Source organism: Theobroma cacao, chromosome 7 (assembly GCF_000208745.1).
Source record: "Theobroma cacao cultivar B97-61/B2 chromosome 7, Criollo_cocoa_genome_V2, whole genome shotgun sequence".
NCBI lineage: Eukaryota > Viridiplantae > Streptophyta > Magnoliopsida > Malvales > Malvaceae > Theobroma > Theobroma cacao.
The window spans coordinates 581,084-604,486 of NC_030856.1; the positions used below are offsets into that span (position 1 = coordinate 581,084).

A 23,403-nucleotide genomic window follows, 5' to 3' on the forward strand; every position below is an offset into this window, starting at 1 on the left:
ATTATTTGAGATTTTTCCCACCAAATAATGGTGTGCTTCTTCAATTTAATTGCCACAAGCTTCACACGTTTTTTATCGGGAATATCTTTGAGCTCAAAAACTCTTTCTACTGTGTAGAGCCAGTCAAGGAAGTTATCAGGATGAAGTCTTCCTTCAAACTCAGGAATGTCGACTTTGATTCCCAAATCTCTGGTAGCAGCAGTTCTCAAGCGACGAATAGGTACTTCTTCATCAGAGGACAAATTTTGATGAAACGGGTTGGGGTCATTCTCTTCATCACTAGAGTTGCTATTGTTTATTTGAGCATCACGTCTTGCGAGTTGCTCTTGTAATTCTTGAATTTGCTGACGTAGTTCTGCAATCTCAATCTCGTGATCATCTCTTTGACGATTTTGACGTCTTGGCGGCATTTTATTTTTTTATGGTGATGTAGAAAGAAAAAAGATGATGATATAACTATAAAGAAATAAAATTACCCGTACAGGGAGTATCGAAACTTGACAGCGAATCTGAACTTATGCAGCGAATAATAATCCTCCCGCTCTGATACCAAACTGACTCCGGGGCGTTGTAAAGGCACCTAGGCGTTATGAAAAACACCAATCGTGGCAAGGTTGAAAACCCCACTAAGGTGAATCACCAATCTTGGCAAGGTTGAAAAACCCCACTAAGGTGAAAAATAGCCAAAATCCCACTTTGGTTGGCTAGGCCAAAGATACTAAAATCTCTTACTCTTTTGAAAGAGCCTAGAGAAATAAGCACTCATGCTTAAGAAAATATTATTTATTAACTTTCAACTTGAATGTCTCATAACTAAGTCTAAAGGTCCTATTTATAGTATCATAAGCTCATATCTTAATAAAACTCTACTCCTAGTTATCTAATACAATTAGAATAATTAATAAGAGATTTAAATAAAATAGGTGTTCTATTCCTAAATAGAACATGACTATCCTAATCAAATACTAATTCTTAAAAGTATTAAAATAAAAATAAGAAAAAAATCCTAATTTAAATAAAATAAAGAAAATAAATCCTGAATCAACTAAATTAGCAAAAACTAAATTTAATAAAATACAATCCTTGATGCTCCTGCGTCAGATAGAAGCCTTGTTTTGTAACGAAATCAGATGGCACATATCTATCAACAGGATCTATTCTGAATTCCTGAAAAAGGAAAGCTAAGAAAATAATCAGTTGATAAATAAAATTCTAGCACAGAAGTTGAGGAAAAAGCCATTGTTCTTAAAGGATGCCTGCCAAGAAAAGCATCCACCCTGTCTTCATTCTCTTCAGGATCAATGGAGTAGGTACTGTCTGTTAACACTCTTCCAGGGCTCACCAGTCTATAAATGCAGAACAAATGTTGTAAGTGTGATGTTAAACAAGTTTATATATGTTCTATACTTCTATTAGACCTTCTTGACAGTTTTAGCTGTCAAAGAACTTTTCTGTAAACTTTAAGTTGTTATCAATGAAGTTAATGCAAGACTCATCAACAAAATTTCAGTTCATTGCCAAATCAAAACCTTAAGCAGCTTGCAGGTTCTAGTTTCTCCAAAAAGCACTCGGAAAATGAAATGGAACTAATGTTGAATGAAAAACAACAAACGTATAATGAGTGACAAAGATTATGAATTGCAGCATTGAGAAGCCATGCTAATGCCTACTATCATTCTTGTCGAACTCTTAATTTTAATGAAAAATTTCATCTCCACGAAAACAATTGGTATTTCTCGTCAACTTGATATATGTTACGATTAAAGGGTATATGTTACGGTTATATGATAAACGATTGAGTATATGATAGATTACATCAAACATTAATTGTCACAATGAATTTATAAGATATACATTAAACTATAGTTTTTTTTTAATAATAACAAAAATAAAGAATTTTTTGAGGTGAAGGGTAATAATTCAAGGTTTTTTAAGTATTTAAAATGAAATTAATTTATTTAAAAGTTGGTTTTTGTTTATAGTTTTTAACTAAAACGTTCAATACGACACCGTTTGGGTAATCCTGACAACTTCGTGGGAAATCTCGTCTTGTCAGCCTTAAAAGCATCGAAACCATAGAAATCAGAGAAGTGAGCGAGCCACCGAGTTGAGTTCACCTTCAAACTTCCCACCCACTCACTTGTTTACTGTCGCATCCTCTCGTTAAATTGCCGGCGACCCGGTAACCTCGGTGACTCAGTGAATCTGACCAGTAGAGAAGGGAAAACAAAAAATGGTGGCCGAGTTGAAGTACGAGATCTCACAGAACGCTTACATAAAGTTGGTTCTACAAGCGCTGAAGCACAAAACGACGGCGGTCAACGGCGTCTTACTCGGCCGAGTCAACCCGCAAAATGAAAACGTTGTTGAGATCATTGACTCAGTCCCTCTCTTTCACTCTAATCTTGCTTTATTGCCTCCCCTCGAGATCGCCCTCATCATGGTATCTATATTCTCTTTTTAGGTTTTAATATTTTTATTTTCTCTTGGAAGTTCTTTAGTTTTGGAAAATCAGAGTTTTATGGTGTTCTAATGATGTGATTTTGACCAAGATTCAATTGGGTAATTGAAACTTTCTGTTGTTTAAGTAAAGTTTTGTTCTTTTTTAAGAAAAAAAAACCATCTTTGGGCTATTTTGTTGGAAGATTTTGTATTTGAAATTTGATGCTGATACACATTTTTACCGCTGTTGTGATGGGTTGGTTTTGATCAGGTAGAGGAGCATTATGGATCTCAGGGATTGGGAATTGTGGGCTATTTCCATGCAAATGAGAGGTTTGATAATGCAGAGCTAGGCATTGTGGCAAAGAATATTGGTGATCATATTTGCCGGTACTTTCCCCAAGCTGCTCTTCTCTTGGTATGTATTTTGATTGTTGTAATAATTACTAATTGGTTTATATATATGGCTTGGTCTTGATTCTGTTTTGTTTGTGATTTTTCTTTTGTAGTTAGATAACAAAAAGCTGGAAGCTTTGTCTAAGGAGAAAGACCAGAGTCCTGTGATGCAGGTTTGTGTTTACTTGTGATTTTTTAAGTTTTAATTGTTTCCTTTTTGGTTTTGATTGATTTGGGGGAGGTGAAGGGATTATGCCTGAGGAATGCTATTGGTGGTAATGGGAAAGAAAGCACTGTTAGAAGAATAGTTTAGGGAAAAATGAAAAACTATATATAGGTACAAGAGGAGAGCTGGCATCAGTTCTATCTTAGGACTTTCTCTGATAGGAGTTAAAATTAGAGGCTTGAAGGTATAGCTGAATGTTCAGTTGCTTCATATATGCATGTGAGGCTTTTTGGATATCTGCTCCCATGACTTTGAGCTGTGTAAATCTCATGTTGTGTATCATAGACAATCTTGGTGTTAGGTATATTTGGTTTGGATCTATCAGCCTCAGTTATAGTCCTATCAATGGTCTATGCTGCAAATGCAGTTGATCTTCCAGATTCAGAGGTGTAGTAGTTTCACATCTCTTGGAATTAGAAGGTGGGTTAGCTGAAAGGAGCAAGGGCTGATTGGCTTTTGCGATATTAGCTCTCCGATTCTTTTTAAAACTGCCACTATACTTATTTAGCATTTTTCAAGGTTTTAAACCCTGCCATTTTGGTATAACTATATTGAATAGCCAAGGTTGTTCCTTGGGAAGGTCATCCATTAGGAGGCTCTGGTTTATTTATATCATATCCCCCATTGCTTACATTTTTTATGCTAGATTCTGGTCATCTAGGGAGTTTTATTCCTTAAAAAGTAGTTGGACGCTTTCATGGTCCAATAATTTTTACTACACCTTTGGCTAATGATAATATTTGTCTCGTCTTGTGTCAGCTATATATAAGGGATGCATCCAAGAACTGGAAACTGGTTAGACCGGATGGAGGCAGCCGATTGGTAATTAAGGAGCCTGCTGCAAATGTTGTTTTGTTGGATTTCATTTCATCTGAAAAATGGCAGGATGTTGCAGATTTTGACGATCACCTTGATGACATTAAGAAGTAAGCCTTATGGTCTTCGCTTCTCTTATAACAGAATAAGATGAAAACACCTGATGTTACATGGGTATATATTCGATTGGTTTTGTTTGATTTTACATCTTATCTTTCTGTTTGCAGGGACTGGCTTAATCCAGATCTCTTCAAGTAAGATCCTTCATTGGTTGGTCGAAGGTAATGGTTGATGCAGACACTTGTCCTGGAGACCATGAAGTAGACAATGAATTGGATGAACCATGGGCTTACGGATATTTTATTCGCCAGGGGATTTTGTTGTGACGTATTAACCGATTTGTTATAAGATCAGGATGAATACCATCAACATTTCTTTAGCGGAAAGACATGTGTTTTAAGATCCATTGTTTTAGAATTTGTAAGTGGAAATGCAATGCCATTCTGTTTTGAATTTGTTGCATTCTTTACAGTCGTCGCTAGGTTTTTTCGAGGATCTGGTGAATGATTTTGACTGAGAATGTTGAATGGGTCATGAGTTCATGATCTCCCAGCAAGGCCTAAAATTGCCATTTTCAAGCAGTAATTTTTTTAGAATGAAGCTATGGAGGAACCTCTTCCGTTCTACATTACAAGAAGAAAGATGAACATGGTTCTGAATATCAGGACAGAGTTCAATATCAACAAGCCATCTCAAGCTTTTGGACGAGGCAAGGTATAAACTTTGCTATGAAATTCAAATCCTCTGAATAAGCTAAAAGTACAGAAGGACAACAGAAATCTATTCTTCTTGCATCAAATTTCATGTTTCTCTATCTTTTGGGGATCAAAAGAAGCTAAAAAGTTAACAAAGAAAAGCACTTGAACCCGCTAAATTCAAAAAACCGTTGGTCACCAAGCAACTGAAGTCAAAAGGAAGAAAATGCAAGTCTCTCTCTCTTCTTCCCTTCACTCTTTTTCTTCACCCGCGCAAACCCTTCTCTCCCACTTCAACTCCCCTTTAGAGCTAAAACAAGCTCATGCCCATCTAATCAAAACCAACGCTGCTCTCTCTCTCCTCCCTGTCTCTCGTATCGCTTCCGTTTGTGCTCTTTCCCCTGACTTCTCTTACGCCCATCAACTTTTAGCCCAATTCCCAGACCCCCAAATAGCCATTTGGAACACTTGCTTGAGAACTTTAGCTGAAAGTGACTCCCCTTCCGATGCAATCCTCTTGTTCCGTCGATTACGCGAATTCGATGTTCTCCCTGATAGTTTCACCTGTGCTTTCGTTCTTAAAGCCTGCACGGCTCTGTTGGATGATAGAAATGGTGAAATTGTTCACGGGCTTGTTGAGAAACTTGGGTTAAAATGGAACTTGGTTTTGCAAAACATGATCTTGAATTTCTATGGATTGTGTGGAGAAATGGCTACGGCTCGGTTGTTGTTTGATAATATGCCCCAGCGGGATGTTGTGAGTTGGAATGTTATGATTACCTATTTGGTTAAAAGTGGAGACTTTGAGGGTGCTTATGGGTTCTTTTCGCGTATGCCTGAGAGAAATGTGAGGTCTTGGACAATGATGATTTCGGGGTGTGTTCATTACGGGAAGCCCAAGGAAGGGGTTGAGTTGTTTATCGAGATGCAGAAGATTGGAGTGGAGGCTAATGAGGTCACTGTAGTGGCTGTTCTTGCAGCTTGTGCTGATTTGGGCGCACTTGACTTGGGGAAGAGGGTTCATGAATACTCGAAAAGAAGCGGATTTGGGAAGAATGTTAGAGTTTTGAATACTTTGATTGATATGTATGTGAAATGTGGTTGCTTGGAAGAAGCAAGGAGGGTTTTCAATGAGATGGAGGAGCGAACTGTTGTGTCCTGGTCAGCTATGATACAAGGGCTTGCAATGCATGGACAAGCTCAGGAAGCTGTAAGGGTGTTCTCGATGATGATTGAGATGGGGGTGATGCCTAATGGGGTAACGTTTATTGGACTCTTGCATGCGTGTAGTCACATGGGGTTGGTTGATGAAGGTCGTCGATTTTTCTCTGGCATGATCAGGGACTATGGTATTATTCCTGAAATTGAGCATTATGGTTGCATGGTTGATCTTTTTAGCCGGGCAGGGCTCCTCCAAGAAGCCCATGAATTTATAATGAACATGCCTATAAAACCAAATGGGGTTGTATGGGGAGCTCTACTTGGTGGATGCAAGGTACACAAAAACATTAAGCTAGCTGAGGAAGCTACCAGACATCTTGCTCAGCTGGATCCTCTTAATGATGGATACTATGTTGTTTTATCTAATATTTATGCGGAAGCAGAAAGATGGGAAGATGTGGCAAGAGTAAGGAAGCTAATGAAAAATCGAGGGGTAAAGAAGACGCCTGGTTGTAGTTCCATCGTGGTTGATGGAGTGATTCATGAATTTGTTGCTGGGGATGATACCCATTCTCAAGCTGATGAAATATTTGGAACGTGGGAAAAACTTCTGAGTCATATGAAGCTAAGAGGATATGTACCTGACACATCAGTTGTCCTATTGGACATTGAAGAGAAAGAGAAGGAGAAGTTTCTATATCGCCATAGTGAGAAATTAGCACTGTGTTTTGGACTGATAAACACACGTCCCGGAGTGGTGATCAGGATAATGAAGAATCTCCGCGTTTGTGAAGATTGTCATGCCACTTTCAAATTGATCTCAGCAATTGTTAACCGGGAAATAGTTGTGCGTGACCGGAACCGGTTCCATTGTTTCAAAGATGGCGCTTGCTCTTGCCAAGATTATTGGTAATGAGTTGAAACCATTATTATGTACCCTTTTGATTTGTTCCTTTTTCATTTTTTGTAGCTCAGAAAACAAATTATGCACTTCTATTTGTGTATTTCAAAGATCCAATTGGGTTGTTGAGATTGAAATTGTCACCAATTATGTATCAAAAGAAATATGTCAATATCTTCCTGTATTGTTCAGCACAATTTTGTGCATTCTGACCACATAAGCAGAGTCATCGTTCATTCATTGAGGACGAAAAACAAAGCCTAAAACTTTCTTTTAAATCTTTACAATTTTCATGTTCTTATTTCCCATGAGGTTGGGCCCTTTGTGGCAATGAGTTTCAAAGAACAGGACATCCTTTAGACATAATCCCTTTTGCTGTGGGACAACGTGCCAATGGGCAATGGTCGGTGGCGTCCAGTCCCCACCATTCTGGTCCGACAATATCATGGGACTGAAGGGTGAAGTAAAGAAGTACTCCCATGAAGGCAACGCCGGCATCCAAAGCAGCAGATAAGATATAGGTATGTTTACCCCACCATCGCTTGTACCTGTTATAAACATACCAGTTGAAGAATATTCCGACGGTTCCCCAGCAGATATAGTGCACAGCTTTAGCTGGTGGCATGCCCTGTGTAGCTCCAAGGATCATCGGCATATGTATCAGCCTTATCCATTTCTTCTCTGGGAACTTGCGTGATAACCACCATACTGGAACAGGGGCAAGCAAGCCGATCAAGAAGAACCAGTTCATCTGCGGGTAGTTGCCATACTTTGAGAACATTCTGAGAGGGCCTACAACCCCCCAAATGATTGAAGCATTGTAGAACACGTCGTCACCAGGGCATGTCCACGGACTCCCCTCTGGTAGCAAAGCAGGATCACATATGTGCTCGATACTCGACAGAAGCCACCATGCTGTTCCAAAGTAGCAACTCGAAGCAACTACTGTTCCGACCAGCTGATAGGGAAAACAAGTTAGGAATGTGTACAAATTACTTGAAAAGAAAGGAAAACAACATAAGATCAATCATAGATTCATTACCTGGACAATGAACATCGATTTCGGAGGGATCTTCATGTAATGACCTAGTTTGAAATCCCCAACCAAGTTGAGAGCTTGTACCATACTGATATAGCCATACGTCTTGAAAGCAACATTGGCAAGAGGCTTGCCAGGGTACATGTACCCGATAACCAACTCTGTAATCACATTCAACCCTGGTTGCTGCACATTAAAAGAAAAAAAACATGTTTATCAAATATGGAATAATATCGACGTCACTATCTGATTCTATTTCTTCAAGAATGATTATACCATGTTCGTTGTGGCTTGGATTATTCCGATTGGTAAGGTGAAAAACAGGGCAATTGCGCAGGCCAGCAAAACTCCCCACCAGGGGAGTTGAAGCTGTTTGCCAAAACCTTCACAGGCAATGATGGAAAGGACCATGATTGAGATTAAGATAATATGAAACCACCATTGGGGGACTGCCTCATAATTCTTCTTCATCAGCCTTGTGTGCACATCTGTAAGATTATCTTTCACCGCATATGTTGTCTTTTTCCACAATTTCCAGATTGTTCTAACCATTTTGTCAAGGAAAAAAAATCAGAAAAGAAAAGAAATGGAATGATCAAAACAATGTTCTTATAGAGAAAGAATGCTTACTTTCCCTCAAACAGGGCGACATGGGAAATGGTAGCCATGAGAGTTGCAAAGCTCAATCCATATAGGAAAGCAAACGTGACAGACAGATAGAGTTTACTGTAATTGTTATACTCCGGTAGATTGATGTCAAAAGTTTTCTGATTCAGAATCCGAGTAATGTTGTAAGTCTGACCAGCAGCATCAAAGGTATGAGAAGAAATCAAGGGAAATCGTCTGGCTTGGAATGAGTTTGACCAGTAAGCAATGGGAGTAAGAACATAGAGGAACAATATGAACCCAAACAAGATGTTGATTATGGCAAATAAGGGTGTCGCAAGAGGACTTCCCAGGAAGGCTGCAACTGTAGACCAATCAAGACCAAAAGAGCCAATGCCAAAGCCGTTTAGGCCTGAACCTATCTGCTGGACTACGATTGAATCCTTCCAAATCCAGCAAACAAAGGACACAGCTGATATTGATTGGAAAAGGTAGCCTGGTACGATGTAGTAAGCAAAGCTTGATATGAAAATAATGATGAAGAATTGTAGCCTTGTATGCCCCCCCTTTGTTCTCTTTTCCTTCTCATGCAGCGCCCTACAGATTTCATTGACAAGTTGTTCAATTTGACTGGAAAATTGCCTGCAATTTTCTTTTGAATTATAGGGAAAGGAGTGAAATACCTGAATAAAGAAACTTGAACCAGGTTTGCTGGCCACCACATGTAAGGGGAATCGACTAGGAATTTTCTGAACAAGCCAGCCCATCCGTATCCGAGCAGCTGAATTTCATCAGGAATATATATAAGGTTTTTTGGTATCATTCCCATGGATCATAATATAAGTAATGATTTTTACCTGTGTAGTTTGTGCTAGCAACATGGCTGCAACTGGATGCAATGATCTGTGGTAGAAGGCCTTGACAATTGTGATGATATTTACTGCATAAACACCCCCAGCTCCACAGTTGGCAAATATAGTGATCAACGCATGTTCTTTCAAAGTGAATGGCCCTGGATTCAATGAGAACGACCACTTGGTGAATGGAACTCGAATTTCTTTTTTCGGAAGAGTTGCAGCCATCAACTTCCCTATAGGGAGAACAACGATTTGTGCAGATATTGATGAGATAGAGAGCTGATTCTGACGATAGGCAAAGAACTGGTTGACAAAAGCAAGAATGCAGCAAGATATAAGCCCCAGAACCCATGTCCGGAATGTTAAGGCTGACTCTGTCGGGTCATCTGTGATTGGAACAGTCAGCCTGACTTCCTCAATGGGATTGTCATCCACTTCCTCTGTTGCCAATCAACAAAAACACTCATCAGGTACCATGTCCATCATTTGCAAAAGAAACAAAAAGAAAAGAAAGATTGCTTATCATAAAACAAAGAGTATACCTTCTTCTACATTCTTTGCAGGTTGAACTTTGTCAGGAAATTGTGATTGCGGGGTCTTACCTTCCACCTCCATTGTCATTCTCTCTCCTTCTTGCAGAAAACCAAATGGCAATACCTCACAAACAAATTAACACTCCTATTCAACACCATAAATACATGCCTTCCCTACCCTATATTTAGCTAATTCTCTTCCTCTTGACCTGTACATCTTGCAAATTTCATTTATAGTTCTTTACACCAAATTGGTATTATGTAAGAAACCGGTTTTCCTGCCTAAAATTTTGAACTGTGGTCAAGGGGTAGAATACCCGAATGATTCTACTTGGACAAGAATCCTATGCGTAATTAACCCCTAACCAATATTTCAGGAAGGCGAAAAAATTATATGCTTTATATATTTTAATGAATTTTCTCTTGAAATTATAAGCTATGGGTTCTTTTCCTTAACATGAATCTTATCAACTTTATACTAAAGATAGATATAGACATTTGTTTAACTATAACTAGACTTATTCCTTAAGTAGGTCTCTTTGACATATCAGAATTTCAAACCTTGTAGGATCTGCCACTTGTTTTTTTTTTTAAATTGTTTTTGGAGATATATTCTTTTCCATGAATTGTGGGTTGACAATGATTTTCTATCCCATATTAAGAGCTCATAATCAAAGTTTGAATTAATGTCAATAACCCATAATTTATACGTAAATGTATTATATTAAAATATCAGAAAACGATAAAAAAATAATAAAAAATAATAAAAAAACAGCTTGAAAATACCACTTTTTAAGATGATTTTTCTCATGATCATACCCAAATCTGAGAGCTAAGTTCCATCAAACATATGTAGTAATTATCTTAAAAGAGAGAGGATAATGGATTTTCCTTAGAGGAATAATGATATCAGGCAAGAAAAAAGAGAAACGGATGAGAATATCTAGCCATGATTTGATCATGTCAATCTTCGATTCTCCTAGGATAGTTTCTTTGATAAGATTGGAAATTATGATCTTGATCAGATTTCATGCCAGCTATATATTACCTATTTTTCTAGTTTAGAAAATATATATCGTCTATTTTCATAAAAATTTTATTACTAAAGAATCATGATCATATGTTAATAAATATATTTAAAAGTACTTTGATTGTGAATATAATGAATTTTGGGTATCTTTTTTAATAGCTATACTGTACATAGTATTATACATAAAGCAATTCATGATCTTAGCATGTTCTTCAAGCTATGGTTATATTAAAACAAGGCCAGGCATGGAATGGGAAAGCATGTGACCTACCTACCAGCCAGCACTCTACCTCTATATATAGGCAAGTATTTGGTTTCATATCGCAGTTGATTCTGTAGGACATGCCATTGTTCACCTTCAACAATGGGGTCTATGCATATTGCAGGAAGCAATGGCTTTGGTCATAACATGGAGTTCATGTCCCAGGCTTAGCTTAGAAAACAGGTAATAGGAGATCGATATAGAGGACTGCACTGCCGTGTACACTAATAAAGATCACCCTGTCCCAATGTTTCTTAAGGTAGTAAGCAGGTTTCTTTGTTGATCTTCTTCTTGAATATAAGAAATATGAAGCGCTTAACAACTCATCGTGATGCATTAAATTCAGGAACCTGTATGAAATGGTTGTTTTTCTTTTTTTCTTTTTCCTTTGATTTATTATCGTTATTTTTTCCATTCCTTTTTGTTCCTTTCTGTTTTGCTTGGTGTTGCAGGAAAAACATGTGAATTGTTGTTACTCATGCAAGGTCCAAGAACCATGATCCTGGAGTAGGACAACAAACCATGCTCAAGGCAAGCAGCACTCTCTGCAATTGCACTACTGGTCATTCCTCTCTCTCTCTTCCGTAGGCAATTTTTATTCTATCGAAGCAATGTCAGCTTTCATTTGGAGCCTGGAAAAGGCCAAAAGCTGGTACAAAATGGCCTCGACGTTGACTTCTGCATGCATGACAGTGATGACAACAAATCTGTGGCTGATATGCAAAAGTTCAACAACGTACGTACGGTTGCCTTGTATATAGTTTTTATCAGAGTGGAGTCGCTGTCTTTGTTTCTCTCTTCTATTTGCATTCATTCTTCTGTATATACTTTTCTTTTGATTGTTAATTATCAGTGACCACTTGGGTAAGTAAGCAGCGGTTTCTCATTCCCATGGAAGGGTGGGTGGGAAAACAAGCATAAATGCAATACACACAGCTCTTCCTGCTATTCATCTGGAACTTTTTATACCTTTGAGACAGATTCTTTTGGGAATGATTATAAATAAAAGATAGCTAAAAGCAATCTGTTGGCTCTCACCCAAGCAGGTTCCTGTCATGAAAGAGAGGTCAATGGTTCTTACACTCTCGTATATATAGACTCTTCACATCATTAATGTCTTTAGATACGTCAGGAGCAAAGCTGGAGAACCCAAATTTAATCAACAGCAGAACATGTTAGAATTCTTCACCATGGAGCAATGAAGAATCCTGACGAGGAAGAAGTTAGAATTGGCTATGGCCCGTGGAAGCGGGTTCAACTGTATCAGTCCAGCTCTTGTTTAACTGTATGCTTACTCAGCTTCCGAGCTGTTACGTGGTGCTATGCATGCTTTGATATGAAACTTGGGTTTTAACACGTATTAATGTAATGAACAAGTGTTTCATGTACTGATCATATGTGTTAAGTAATCTTGTACTTAAGTTTTTTCTATGGTTTTAGTGAAAAAAACTTGAGCTAGTTCCGAATTTGTTTACATTCATGCTTTGAAAGTTGAATCTTTTTGACGCATGAACATTTAGGATTGTATTTTATTCAATTTAGTTTTTGCTAATTTTAATTGATTTAGGAGTTATTTTCTTTATTCTATTAGGATTCTTTTCTTATTTTTATTAGGATTTTAATACTTTTAAGAAATAGTATTTGATTAGGATAGTCATGTTCTATTTAAAAATAGAACACTTATTTTATTTAAATATTTTGTTAATTATTTTAATTGTATTAGACAACTAGAAGTAGAGTTTTATTCTAATTGTATTAGGCAACTAAAAGTAATTATTCTAATTGTATTAGGAAACTAGAAGTAGAGTTTTATTCTAATTGTATTAAGCAACTAGAAGTAAAGTTTTATTAGGATGTGGGCTTAATTATTATTCTCATTCAAGTTGAGAGTTAATAAATAATATTTTTTTAAATAAAAATGTTTATATTAGTGTCTTTCATAATGGTCAGGTGTCTTTACAACGTTCCGACGTCACTTTTTATTGTTTCTGACTTTTTTTTCAAAATTTAATCAGTATCGTGTTATGAAGGTTCAATTTCTCTGAAGTTGATGTTCATAGGATTTTGGTTCTTCCTTATTTGCAGAAGTTACTGCAGGTCTAGGCATAAGGAATGCAACAGAAAACTTTGAACAGATCCTGAGACAGATGCAGGCATAAGGAATGCAACAGAAAACTTTGAACAGATCCTGAGACAGATGTAAACGTACTTACAATCCTTCATGTAAATGTGTTAAAAAACTTTGAACAGATCCTGAGACAGATGCAAACGTACTTACAATCCTTTATGTAAATGTGTTTAATTTTCCCATGACGTTTTGTCCGAATCAGGATGGTATAGAAATACTAAAAGCACTGATGATAACAATAACAATGTTAACAACAAAGAAGAATATAATGCCTTGTTAAAGGGCAGTAGAGCAGAGGTGCACAGAGTGTAACTTTGTTATTAACAAATAAGGTCGTTCACATTGATAAGAACAGCATGTATATATCAAGTGATACATAAACACTAACACTTGTTCTTGATCCATTAACAAGTGTAAAACATTTAACAAAACATCTTCATGCAGCTTAACACGTAGAGTCATAGAGTTTAAACAAAAGACTCCTATTTTTGCATAGATTCTAAGTGGAATACATATGCCTTCATGTCCACGTGGATGCAAGCATTACAAGTTAACAAGCAACAATAGTAAAACAATGCGTCAGGCTAAGCTTGATGATACTGCAGCACACAGAAATGAAGTGCATGGATGAGAGGAATGGATTTCTGGCAAAAAAATGCATAGACGTTTATACTTTCATGGATCACAATGATGGTGTTAATGCATGGGGTGGTTCTCTATCAGGATTTCCCCTACTCAGCCGGATAAAAAGCTAGAGCATCAGCCATGCCAAAGCTGTGATGAGCTGGTCGTCATTGCTGTCATGTTTTTCTTGTTGCTAATGGTATGTACTTTTTTCCCTATCCGTCTGGATTCTGTGGCATCCGGTAGAATCCTCTTCTTCAATCAACGAGCATATACATAGTAGCATATGATCTGAAACAGGCTTGCCATTAATAGTACTTGTTCCCTCTTCAGGCTTATTTTACTTGGCAGATATGCAATTTAATATGTGCAGACATTAAGATGTAACTTTGATCCATCTATCTATCTTTTTAGCTTCAGTTTGGTTCATGGGTTCCTGTTGGATCACGACAGTGATGACCACAAATATATGGGCAGTCTTCACCATGGATCAGTGAAGAATCCTGAGGAGGAAGGAGTTAGAATGGGCTATGGCCATGCAATCTTTCAAGGGGAAAAGAAACTAAAGCCATTACAATATTTTTCATGTTTTTAACAAATTTCATGTTGTTCTTAATTATTCCCAGCAAGAACAAGACCTTCAAAGAACTGGACATCCTTTAGCTACAACCCCTGGTGCTGTAGGGCAACTTGCCAAAGGACAATGATCACTGGCTTCCAAACCCCACCAATCTGGACCAATAGTATTGTCTAAGGATTGCAGGATGAAGAATATGAGAACTCCCATGATGGCAACTCCAGCATCCATGGCAGCCGACAAGACATAGGTATGTCTAGCCCACCATCCCTTGTACCTTTTGTAAATGTACCAGTTGAAGAAGATTCCGACCACTCCCCAGCAGATGTAGTGCACAGGTTTAGCAGATGGTAGACCTGTTGCACCCGCAAGGATAACCGGCATGTGAATGAACCTGATCCATTTTTTCTCTGGGAATTTGAGGGACAACAACCAGACAGGAAAAGGAGCAAGAAAGCCAATGACGAAGAACCAGTTCAACTGAGGGTAGTTGCCAAGGCTTGTGAACATCCTGAGCGGGCCTATGACTCCCCATATGATTGAAGCATTGTAAAACACATTGTCTCCAGGACAGACCCAGGGACTCCCCGTTGGCAGCAAATCCGGAACACAGATATTCTCGACAGTTGACAGAAGCCACCATGTTGTTCCAAAGTAGCAAAATGAAGCAACTATTGTTCCTACTAACTGAATGTAGCAAAATCTTCAAGTTAGTAACATGTTGAAATCCAAAGTATAGCACACTGTTTATCAAATTATACTTTGATTATACCTGAACAATGAACATTGACTTGGGAGGGATCTTCATGTAATGACCTAATTTGAGGTCCTGAATGAAGGTGAGAGCTTGAGCCATACTGATGTAGCCATAGGTCTTGAAACAAACATTGGCAAGGGGCTTTCCAGGGTACATATACCCGATAATCAACTCTGTGATCACATTCAGGCCTGGTTGCTGCACAACAACAAGAAAAGAATATCAATACGGCTTGCTGTTCTTTTTTTTTTTTTGGTTTCTTGTTTATGTTTGTTCAACAATGACCATACCATGTTTGTTGTAGCTTGGATTATCCCAACAGGTAAGGTGAAAAATAGTGCAATGGCACATGCTAGCAGAACCCCCCACCATGGGAGCTGCAGCTGTTTGCCGAACCCTTCACAGACGAAGATGGAAAGAACCATAGTTGAAACTAAGACGACATAAAACCACCAATCCGGGACTTCATCATAATTCTTCTTCATCAATCTTGTGTGCACATCACTAAATTTATCCTTCACTGCAGATTTTGTTTTTCTCCACATTGTCCAAATTGTCCTGTAAAGAAGGAACTATAAATCAAGGGAGAAAACACATATGAATAAGCAATTAAGGAAGTACTGCAAGGGAAGCTTACTTTCCCTCAAACAGGGCGACATGGGAAAGGCTGGCCATTAGAGTTGCAAAGCTCAATCCGTAAGTCATGGCAAATACAACACTCATATAGAGTCTGCTATAATCATTATAGCTAGCTAGGTTGATATCGAAAGTTTTGTCGTTGAGAATTCTAGTGATGTTGTAGATATTGCCAGCAGCATCGTAAGTGGATGAAGTGAGCAAAGGAAATCGTCTAGCTTGGAACGCATTCGTATAGTAAGCAATGGGAACAACGACATAGAAAATCAAGAAAAACCCGACTAAGGTATTGACAATGGCGAATAAGGGTGTGGGAAGAGGGCTCCCCAAGAAAGCAATTGTAGACCAGTCAAGACCAAAGGAACCTATGCCAAAGCCACGTAACCCTGAACCAATCTGCTGGGCAGTAATTGAATCCTTCCATATCCAGCAAATGAAAGAGATGGCTGATATTGATGGGACAAGGTAGCCAGGAACAATATAGTAAGCGAAGCTACATATGAAAACAATGATGAAGAATTGTAGCCTGGTAACTCCTTTCTTGGGTCTTGCTTCTTTCTCATTTAATGCCCTGCAGTTAATTGGTATTGTTCAACGAAAGGAAAGAACTTCTTGGAACTTTGCCTTTAAATTTCTTTTGAAGAGAGAAAAGTGAAGTACCTGAACAAGGAGACTTGGACAAGATTCGATGGCCACCACATGTAAGGGGAATCAACCAGGTATTTTCTGAACAAACCAGCCCATCCATATCCAAGTAACTGGATTGATTTGATCAAATAACAAGAAATATATAAATCAGGTTTCTTTGTACAATTTCCTTGTATCAAATCAAGCTGTTGACAATGGTTACCTGAGTAGTTTGTGATAGCAATAAGGCTGCAACCGGGTGCATTCCTCTGTGGTACAAGGCTTTAACAATGGTGATGATATGTGTTGCATAAACCGAACCTGATCCACAGCTAGCAAGTATAGTAATCAACACATGTTCTTTCATGGAGAATGGTCCCGGATTCAAAGAGAAGGACCATTTGGTGAATGGGACTGAAATTTGGGTGTTAGGAAGGGTTGCAGCCATTAACTTCCCTAGAGGTAAAACAACAATCTGGGCTGAAACTGAAGTGACATAGAGTTGATTAACCCGATAGCTAAAGAAGTCATTCACAAAGGCAAGAATGCATAAAGACAGTAGCCCAAGAAACCAAGTTCGGAATGTCAAGGCTGCTTCTGTCGGATCATCTGTGATTGGCACTGTCAGCCTTACTTCCTCAATGGGACAATCATTCACTTCTTCATCTTCTGATAAACAAAAACCAAACAATATTCCATCAGTTTCCATAAACCAACATGCACTTGATCATCATATAGGAAGAGAACTTACCTTTTCCAGTGATTCCATGTTGATGTGTCTCAGGCAATCGAGATTGAGGAAGCACCTCCTCCTCCATAGCTTTTCTTTTTCACAAAGAAGAAAATAAGAAACAATGGAAAAACTTTTCAGCAATGGTAACAATTCTACAACTGAATGCCTACCAACCTGTTTTATACACAGGTCTTTTAATGTTCTTGGAATACTTAGTTGTTGACAGCAAATGAAAATAAATATTGACCTTCCATGTTTGAGATGGATTCTTTTTAAAGGAAAACAGTTAAGATTCTCTACAATCCCAGACAGATTCACTGGTCAAAGACAAAAAGCTGGCTGGCTAGTGCCAGTAGAGTTCATAACAAATAGAATTTCTTCACTTTATCCTTTAAGCAAAAAATTAACAAGGAAATTTTTTTTTGGAAACTTAACAAGGAATTTTGATCTAAGGAAAATCAAATAGTATCAAGTTTGTATATATGATCTCTAACATTCTCAAAAAAAAAAAAAAATGTGCAAAGACTATTTATGCATGTATCTATATATATATATTTTATGTTATTTTCTCTAGTCAAATATAGAAAATAGAGTATTTATGGTAAGAATAGGTAATTTTATAGGAATTTATGTGAAGGGAAACATCTTTCCAAACAAATTCCCAGTGGTACACCTACCTTTTATGAAAAAATTAATATATAGATATATATTAAGTTTTTGTAAAAAAAAAAGAATTATGTATTTTTTTATGACAAATACTATTTTTTATGAAAAGAAAAGGATATACATATATTTCCAAAAACATGAATATTAGGTAAAATAAAATTTAATAATAATGCATAAAAAAGAAAATAATTAATTATTTTTTCCATTTTATATCTAAAAAAATTAGAGAATTAAAAAAAAGATATTTATTTTATGTATTTTTCATAAGCCCAAACTCATAAAAGCCGAAGCCCAAACCTTTGAAACAGAGTGGCCGAAATCCAGCCCAAAGAAAAAACAGAGTCTTCCCTCGCGCCTCTCAGTGTTCTGTTTATGCCTTACGCAATGTTACTATAAACCTCAAAAAAGCTTAAACCCTAGCCACTCCAGAAGAAGGAAGCTTCAAAAACCCTAATTCCCAGGTAAATTCATTCCTTCTTTCTTTTTTTTACTTTTTGCTCTTTGGGTATTGCTTAATTTTAACAGAAGAGCTCAAACTTCTTTCTGTATTTTTTTTGCAGCTTCAAATGGCTGCTAATAAGAAAAAAGGAGCAAAAGCAAAAAACCCACCTCCGAAAAAGAAGCAAAGGAATGATCTTTTCACTGAAAAGAAGAGACCCACTAGAAAGGATGAGGTTTTTGATGATGGTTCTGATAGCCGGAGTGAAGAAGAAGAAGTAGAAGAAGCAGAGGACTTATTGGATGGGGATGAAGAAGTGTCTGATTTCGATGATGCCTCTGAAATTTCTGATGATGATGATGATGCTCCCTTGGCTGATGATTTCCTCCAAGGAGGTGATGATAATGAAGGTGCCATTTTGTCTTTCCCCTGCAAATCCTTTATATGCGTTACTTTGATTGAATTTAATGCCTTATAGTCATATGATTTGAGCTTCAAGCTTTTGGTTATGTATTAATTTCTTGAAGGCACAAATTTGTTACATATCAGTCATGGTCCTTGATACTTTTATGAATGACAAACTCAAAATTCTAGTTTGCATATCTTGCTCTTCAAGGAGCCAATTACCTATGTCATGAGAGTGGAAATTGGTATGTGGGGCATGACCCTCCAAATATAAGGAAAAAGTTAGGAAAAATTGAACACAATTATGTCAGAAACATATCCTGTGCCTAGTAACATAGCTTTACAGGCAGTAGCATTGCAAGAGTACTCATATGTTTGATATATATAACTGTTTGTTATGCTATCTGATTGATAGTGGTTGTTGTCCTACCATGTTGTTGCAGATGGAGGATCAGGTTCTAGTTCAGGTTCTGGTTCTGATTCTGATTCAGATGCAACTGATATTGAGGAGAAGTCAAGGGCTATTGATGAACAAAGGGCGAGGGAAGAAGAAGATGCACAAGCAGAAATGCAGATGAACATTAAAGAAGAGTCTGATGAGTTCAGATTGCCAACAAAAGAGGTCTTCTATTGAATTTGATTCTATTTGCTGTTTTCATCAGTTTAATTCTGCGAAGTTACTTATATTTCCTTCCTTTTATGTAATTACTCAGGAACTTGAAGCAGAGGAACAACGTCCACCAGACCTTGCAAATCTTCAGATGAGAATAAAAGAGAGTGAGTGACTTTTCCACTATTTTTCTATGTTTCATGGTTTGCCATTTATAATCTAATTTTCTAAGATTTTGTTCATTGATTTGTAGTTGTTCGAGTGCTCTCAAATTTTAAGGATTTGAGGCAAGAGGGAACCACAAGGAAGGATTATATTAACCAACTTAAAATGGACTTGGGTTCATACTATGGCTACAATGAATTCCTGATCGGGGTTTTGGTCGATGTAATGACCATCTTGTTCTATGTTTAGTTGTCTGCATTACTTCTTCCTTCTGCACTACATGGCTCTTTTTCTTCCCTTTTTTGGAAAGGGGGGGTGGCTTAATTCCATGTTTCTTTTTGGGGCGAAGGATGTTGATCAATTATTGTATTAACACCTGACATCACTTTTACAGATGTTTCCAGTTGTTGAACTCATGGAACTTATTGAAGCTTTTGAAAAGCCTCGACCTACATGTATTCGAACAAACACATTAAGGGTGAACTTACATTTCTCCGTTGCTGCCTTCATCTTTGACTTGTTACGCTTTCTCTGGTCAATGTAAAGTCATAATCTCCTTCTATATGCAGACTCGCCGAAGGGATCTGGCTGATGTTCTCTCCAAAAGAGGAGTAGAACTAGACCAATTAAGCAAGTGGTCAAAAGTAAGAGCTATCTTGTTGATTTTTCCATTTTTTAAAACCTCTGTCTACTAATGGATAACATAAGGAATGCTAATGTTCTATTTCTAGGTTGGGTTGGTGGTATACAATTCACATGTGCCCATTGGTGCCACTCCAGAGTATTTGGCTGGCTTTTATTATGTATGTGTTCTTTTATTGTACTTTTTTCATCCTAACGATGTAATTATTTAGCAAAAGTAAAGTGTTGTTGCACTTTTGTTTACCTTTCTTTTCTCACTAACAGATACAAGGTGCAAGCTCTTTTTTGCCGGTTATGGCTCTTGCTCCTCAGGAAAAAGATCGAGTAGTAGATATGGCGTGAGTTACTTCATTCTGTTAGCTTTACTTATCTTTGCCTTGCCTTTTTATTTGTCGATTTCTGTTTTGCTACAGATGTAGTGTTATGGTTGAAGAAAATCTTCCATGTGAAGCATGTCCCTATATGGATATTCTAGGAAACAGATGTTGGGGTTTATAGTGATATTTTCAGTATCTCTATTGCAGCTTTGTGACAGCACAGTCACTCTATTTTTAGGTTATCATGGTTATAAGATTTGCAGAAAAATACAGATTAACCAAACTCCTGTCTAAGGTCGGGGCTTACACTAATTGATGTTAATTGCAATTGGGTGGGTCATTACTGTTTACAGGTGTGTGGGTACATATAATCTCAATATCAAGTCTAGATGTATCATCGGATACATGCATTTACACACTATGTAGTGTATATTTTTTACTAGTTTAAATCCTAAACATTCATATAACTACTAGTTTGTTCCCCTCTAGGTAGCCAAGATGCCTGTCAAGTGCTCCACATTTCAATTAGATGAGTTTAAATTGCTTCAACTGAGTTTTGAAGATACAAACACCCCAGTAAAGAAAAAGATATCTTTAGTAATTGCTATTTTCTCCTTTTTGATTATAATTTGTGCCTGCTGCAGAGCTGCACCTGGTGGTAAAACAACTTACATTGCCGCACTCATGAAAAATAGTGGTATGATATACTCTATGTTTCATTCAAATTGTTGAATATTGTGGTATGCTCTTTGTTCAATACATCTTTTACAGTTTCTGAATTCATTTTAATATTTTGCTGATATTGTGACCAGGAATAATTTATGCAAATGAAATAAGGGAAGCAAGACTAAAGTCACTTACTGCAAATTTGCATCGTATGGGGGTGACAAACACGATAGTTTGTAACTATGATGGGAGGGAGGTTAGCATCTTTCTGCCCGCATTAGAATACAGTACTAAGTTTATTATTTTGATGCATTTGTCAACTTCAACGGCTTCAAAAGCATGAAGGATTGAATCCCTTCTCTTTCTTTTTTCTCGTCATTTTCTTGTGTGCTTCATTTTGGGGTGTCTCAGATTAGTTGTAGGTCAAAAACAAATTGCATGAACATGTCCTTTGTATTTTCTTAGTGGACCATATGCACTTAGTAGATGCTATACATGTCTAACCCTTTGCCTTTTTGTCTTAATGTTCAGCTTCCCAAGGTTTTGGGTCAGAATTCAGTTGATAGAGTATTGTTGGATGCCCCTTGTAGTGGTACAGGAGTAAGCATCTGTTGTATCTTTGTTCTTCTTTGGTGGCATTGCTCTCTGGTTTCTGCTTGAACTGAAAGATCTCTACTTTTATGGGACAGGTTATAACTAAAGATCCATCCGTTAAAACCTCTAAAAGTTTGGAAGATATACAAAAATGTGCCCATTTGCAGAAGGTATGTTCTTTCTATGAGCTTTGTGCCTTTTTGGTTGGGAACTGCAATAATCCTCCTGAGTTGAAAGTCAGCATAAAAGGGGAGGAATTGATCCTTTTGTAAGAAGTATATGTTGCATATGCTAAGAGATTAAACCATGCAATCTCAAATTTTTTTGTTTGTAGCAACTGATGCTCGCTGCCATTGATATGGTTGATGCAAATTCCAAATCTGGTGGATACATTGTTTACTCCACGTGCTCCATGATGGTTCTAGAGGTTTGTTTAAGGATTCTCTTCTCAATATCCTACCATGCACTTTTTGTCCTCCCTTTTTCTCATCTAGACCTGTATCTTTATAGAATGAAGCGGTCATCGACTATGCACTCAAGAAGAGAGATGTCAAAGTAGTACCATGTGGACTTGACTTTGGATGTCCTGGGTAATGATGAGTTTTTTCATTAAACTTCCTCCTGACCTGACTGATTTCTGTATCTAATGTTTTCCCTTTCTTTCTTTAACCAGGTATATCCGTTTTAGGGAGCATCGATTTCACACATCCTTAGAAAACACAAGGCGGTTTTATCCTCATGTCCACAATATGGATGGATTTTTTGTGGCTAAGGTATATGTTAGAACTAAAACTACCAAATCTCATTCATCCTAGGTGATTTCAGTTCCAACACCTTTTTCTTACTGTTTTATGTTTTCTCCTTTCCTCTTTTGACTTTCTTTAGTTGAAGAAAATGAGCAATGCAAAGAAAAATCCTGTAAGTTCTGAAGATTCGGAAACAGTAGAGCAAACTCACGGGCCGGAGGAGAGCCGCAGTGAGGACAATAAAAAAGAGCTTGAACAACACTTGAAGAAACCAGGCACTAAAGGAAGAAAGAAGAGCTTAAAGAAGAATGGTTCATCCCAAAATGGAAAGGTAGATTCACCTCCAACATCGAAAAAGAAGGAAAAAACCAAAAATGGAAAGGTAGAATCCCCTGCAACATCCAAAAAGAGGAAAAGAAAGTTCCTGTCTAAAGAGGAGATCTCTAAAGCAAGGTAGATAGATGGCTGTCATAACCCTTTGTTAAAAGTTGTTTCTCCATTAGCTATAGATTAGAAACCTTGCTCATCTTTTTGTTTCCCAAAAATTCTGCAGGGAGGAGAAGAGAAAGGCACTGAGGGAAAACAAGAAGCAAGCAAGGAAAGAGAAGGCTTGAGAATGATTTCCTTTGGCACATACAATCATTCCATAACTTTGTAGTGTTGTACACTAAAAGTGGATGACTGGATCTTCACTGTTTTTTGTTTCCTTAAATCATCTCAGTTTTGCCTTTTCTTTCTTTATCTTATCATTTGTATTACCATTATTATTATTATTATTATTACTATTGAATTCAATATTACTCCTTAATCTTCATCCTTATCTCAACAATCAATGGCACAATTTTTGTATTCAAACTTGTTCTATTTGTTTTTGATTTCATAAATTTGAAGTATGAAGTAAACAGTAAAAGTGTTAATTAAATGAAATTCAAAGAAAGATCTGATTTTTCACCTATAACCTTCAATCGAATACCAAATAATCTTCTTTCATTAAGTAATTTTTATCTTAATCAAAGTTTAAGTAATGCTAAACTAAATAATCCTTTG

At 37.3% G+C, this 23,403-nt stretch overlaps 5 protein-coding genes across 5 annotated transcripts; 3 read left to right on the forward strand and 2 right to left on the reverse strand.

The window, feature by feature from the left end:
• Positions 2,069-4,393, forward strand: LOC18593247 (ER membrane protein complex subunit 8/9 homolog). The gene is made up of 5 exons (XM_007020376.2): positions 2,069-2,443; positions 2,714-2,860; positions 2,952-3,011; positions 3,824-3,990; positions 4,108-4,393. The coding sequence occupies exons 1-5, from the start codon at positions 2,234-2,236 to the stop codon at positions 4,136-4,138; spliced, it is 615 nt and encodes a 204-aa protein (XP_007020438.2). The 5' UTR covers positions 2,069-2,233; the 3' UTR covers positions 4,139-4,393.
• On the forward strand, positions 4,525-6,912 carry LOC18593248 (pentatricopeptide repeat-containing protein At5g66520). Its single transcript, XM_007020377.2, has one exon. The coding sequence runs from the start codon at positions 4,862-4,864 to the stop codon at positions 6,707-6,709; it is 1,848 nt and encodes a 615-aa protein (XP_007020439.2). The 5' UTR covers positions 4,525-4,861; the 3' UTR covers positions 6,710-6,912.
• LOC18593249 (oligopeptide transporter 1) lies at positions 7,014-9,851 on the reverse strand. The gene is made up of 7 exons (XM_007020378.2): positions 9,742-9,851; positions 9,200-9,639; positions 9,026-9,123; positions 8,367-8,939; positions 8,013-8,280; positions 7,740-7,922; positions 7,014-7,655 (listed from the first exon to the last, which is right to left on the reverse strand). The coding sequence occupies exons 1-7, from the start codon at positions 9,818-9,820 to the stop codon at positions 7,035-7,037; spliced, it is 2,262 nt and encodes a 753-aa protein (XP_007020440.2). The 5' UTR covers positions 9,821-9,851; the 3' UTR covers positions 7,014-7,034.
• LOC18593250 (oligopeptide transporter 1) lies at positions 14,153-17,191 on the reverse strand. Its single transcript, XM_007020379.2, has 7 exons — positions 17,125-17,191; positions 16,597-17,042; positions 16,407-16,504; positions 15,748-16,317; positions 15,401-15,668; positions 15,126-15,308; positions 14,153-15,040 (listed from the first exon to the last, which is right to left on the reverse strand). The coding sequence occupies exons 1-7, from the start codon at positions 17,189-17,191 to the stop codon at positions 14,417-14,419; spliced, it is 2,256 nt and encodes a 751-aa protein (XP_007020441.1). The 3' UTR covers positions 14,153-14,416.
• LOC18593251 (25S rRNA (cytosine-C(5))-methyltransferase nop2) lies at positions 18,136-23,182 on the forward strand. The gene is made up of 18 exons (XM_007020381.2): positions 18,136-18,233; positions 18,333-18,621; positions 19,060-19,238; positions 19,330-19,393; positions 19,480-19,613; positions 19,786-19,869; positions 19,961-20,035; positions 20,123-20,194; positions 20,298-20,371; positions 20,995-21,047; positions 21,163-21,272; positions 21,548-21,616; positions 21,706-21,780; positions 21,945-22,037; positions 22,121-22,200; positions 22,284-22,383; positions 22,496-22,809; positions 22,910-23,182. The coding sequence occupies exons 2-18, from the start codon at positions 18,339-18,341 to the stop codon at positions 22,968-22,970; spliced, it is 1,920 nt and encodes a 639-aa protein (XP_007020443.2). The 5' UTR covers positions 18,136-18,233; positions 18,333-18,338; the 3' UTR covers positions 22,971-23,182.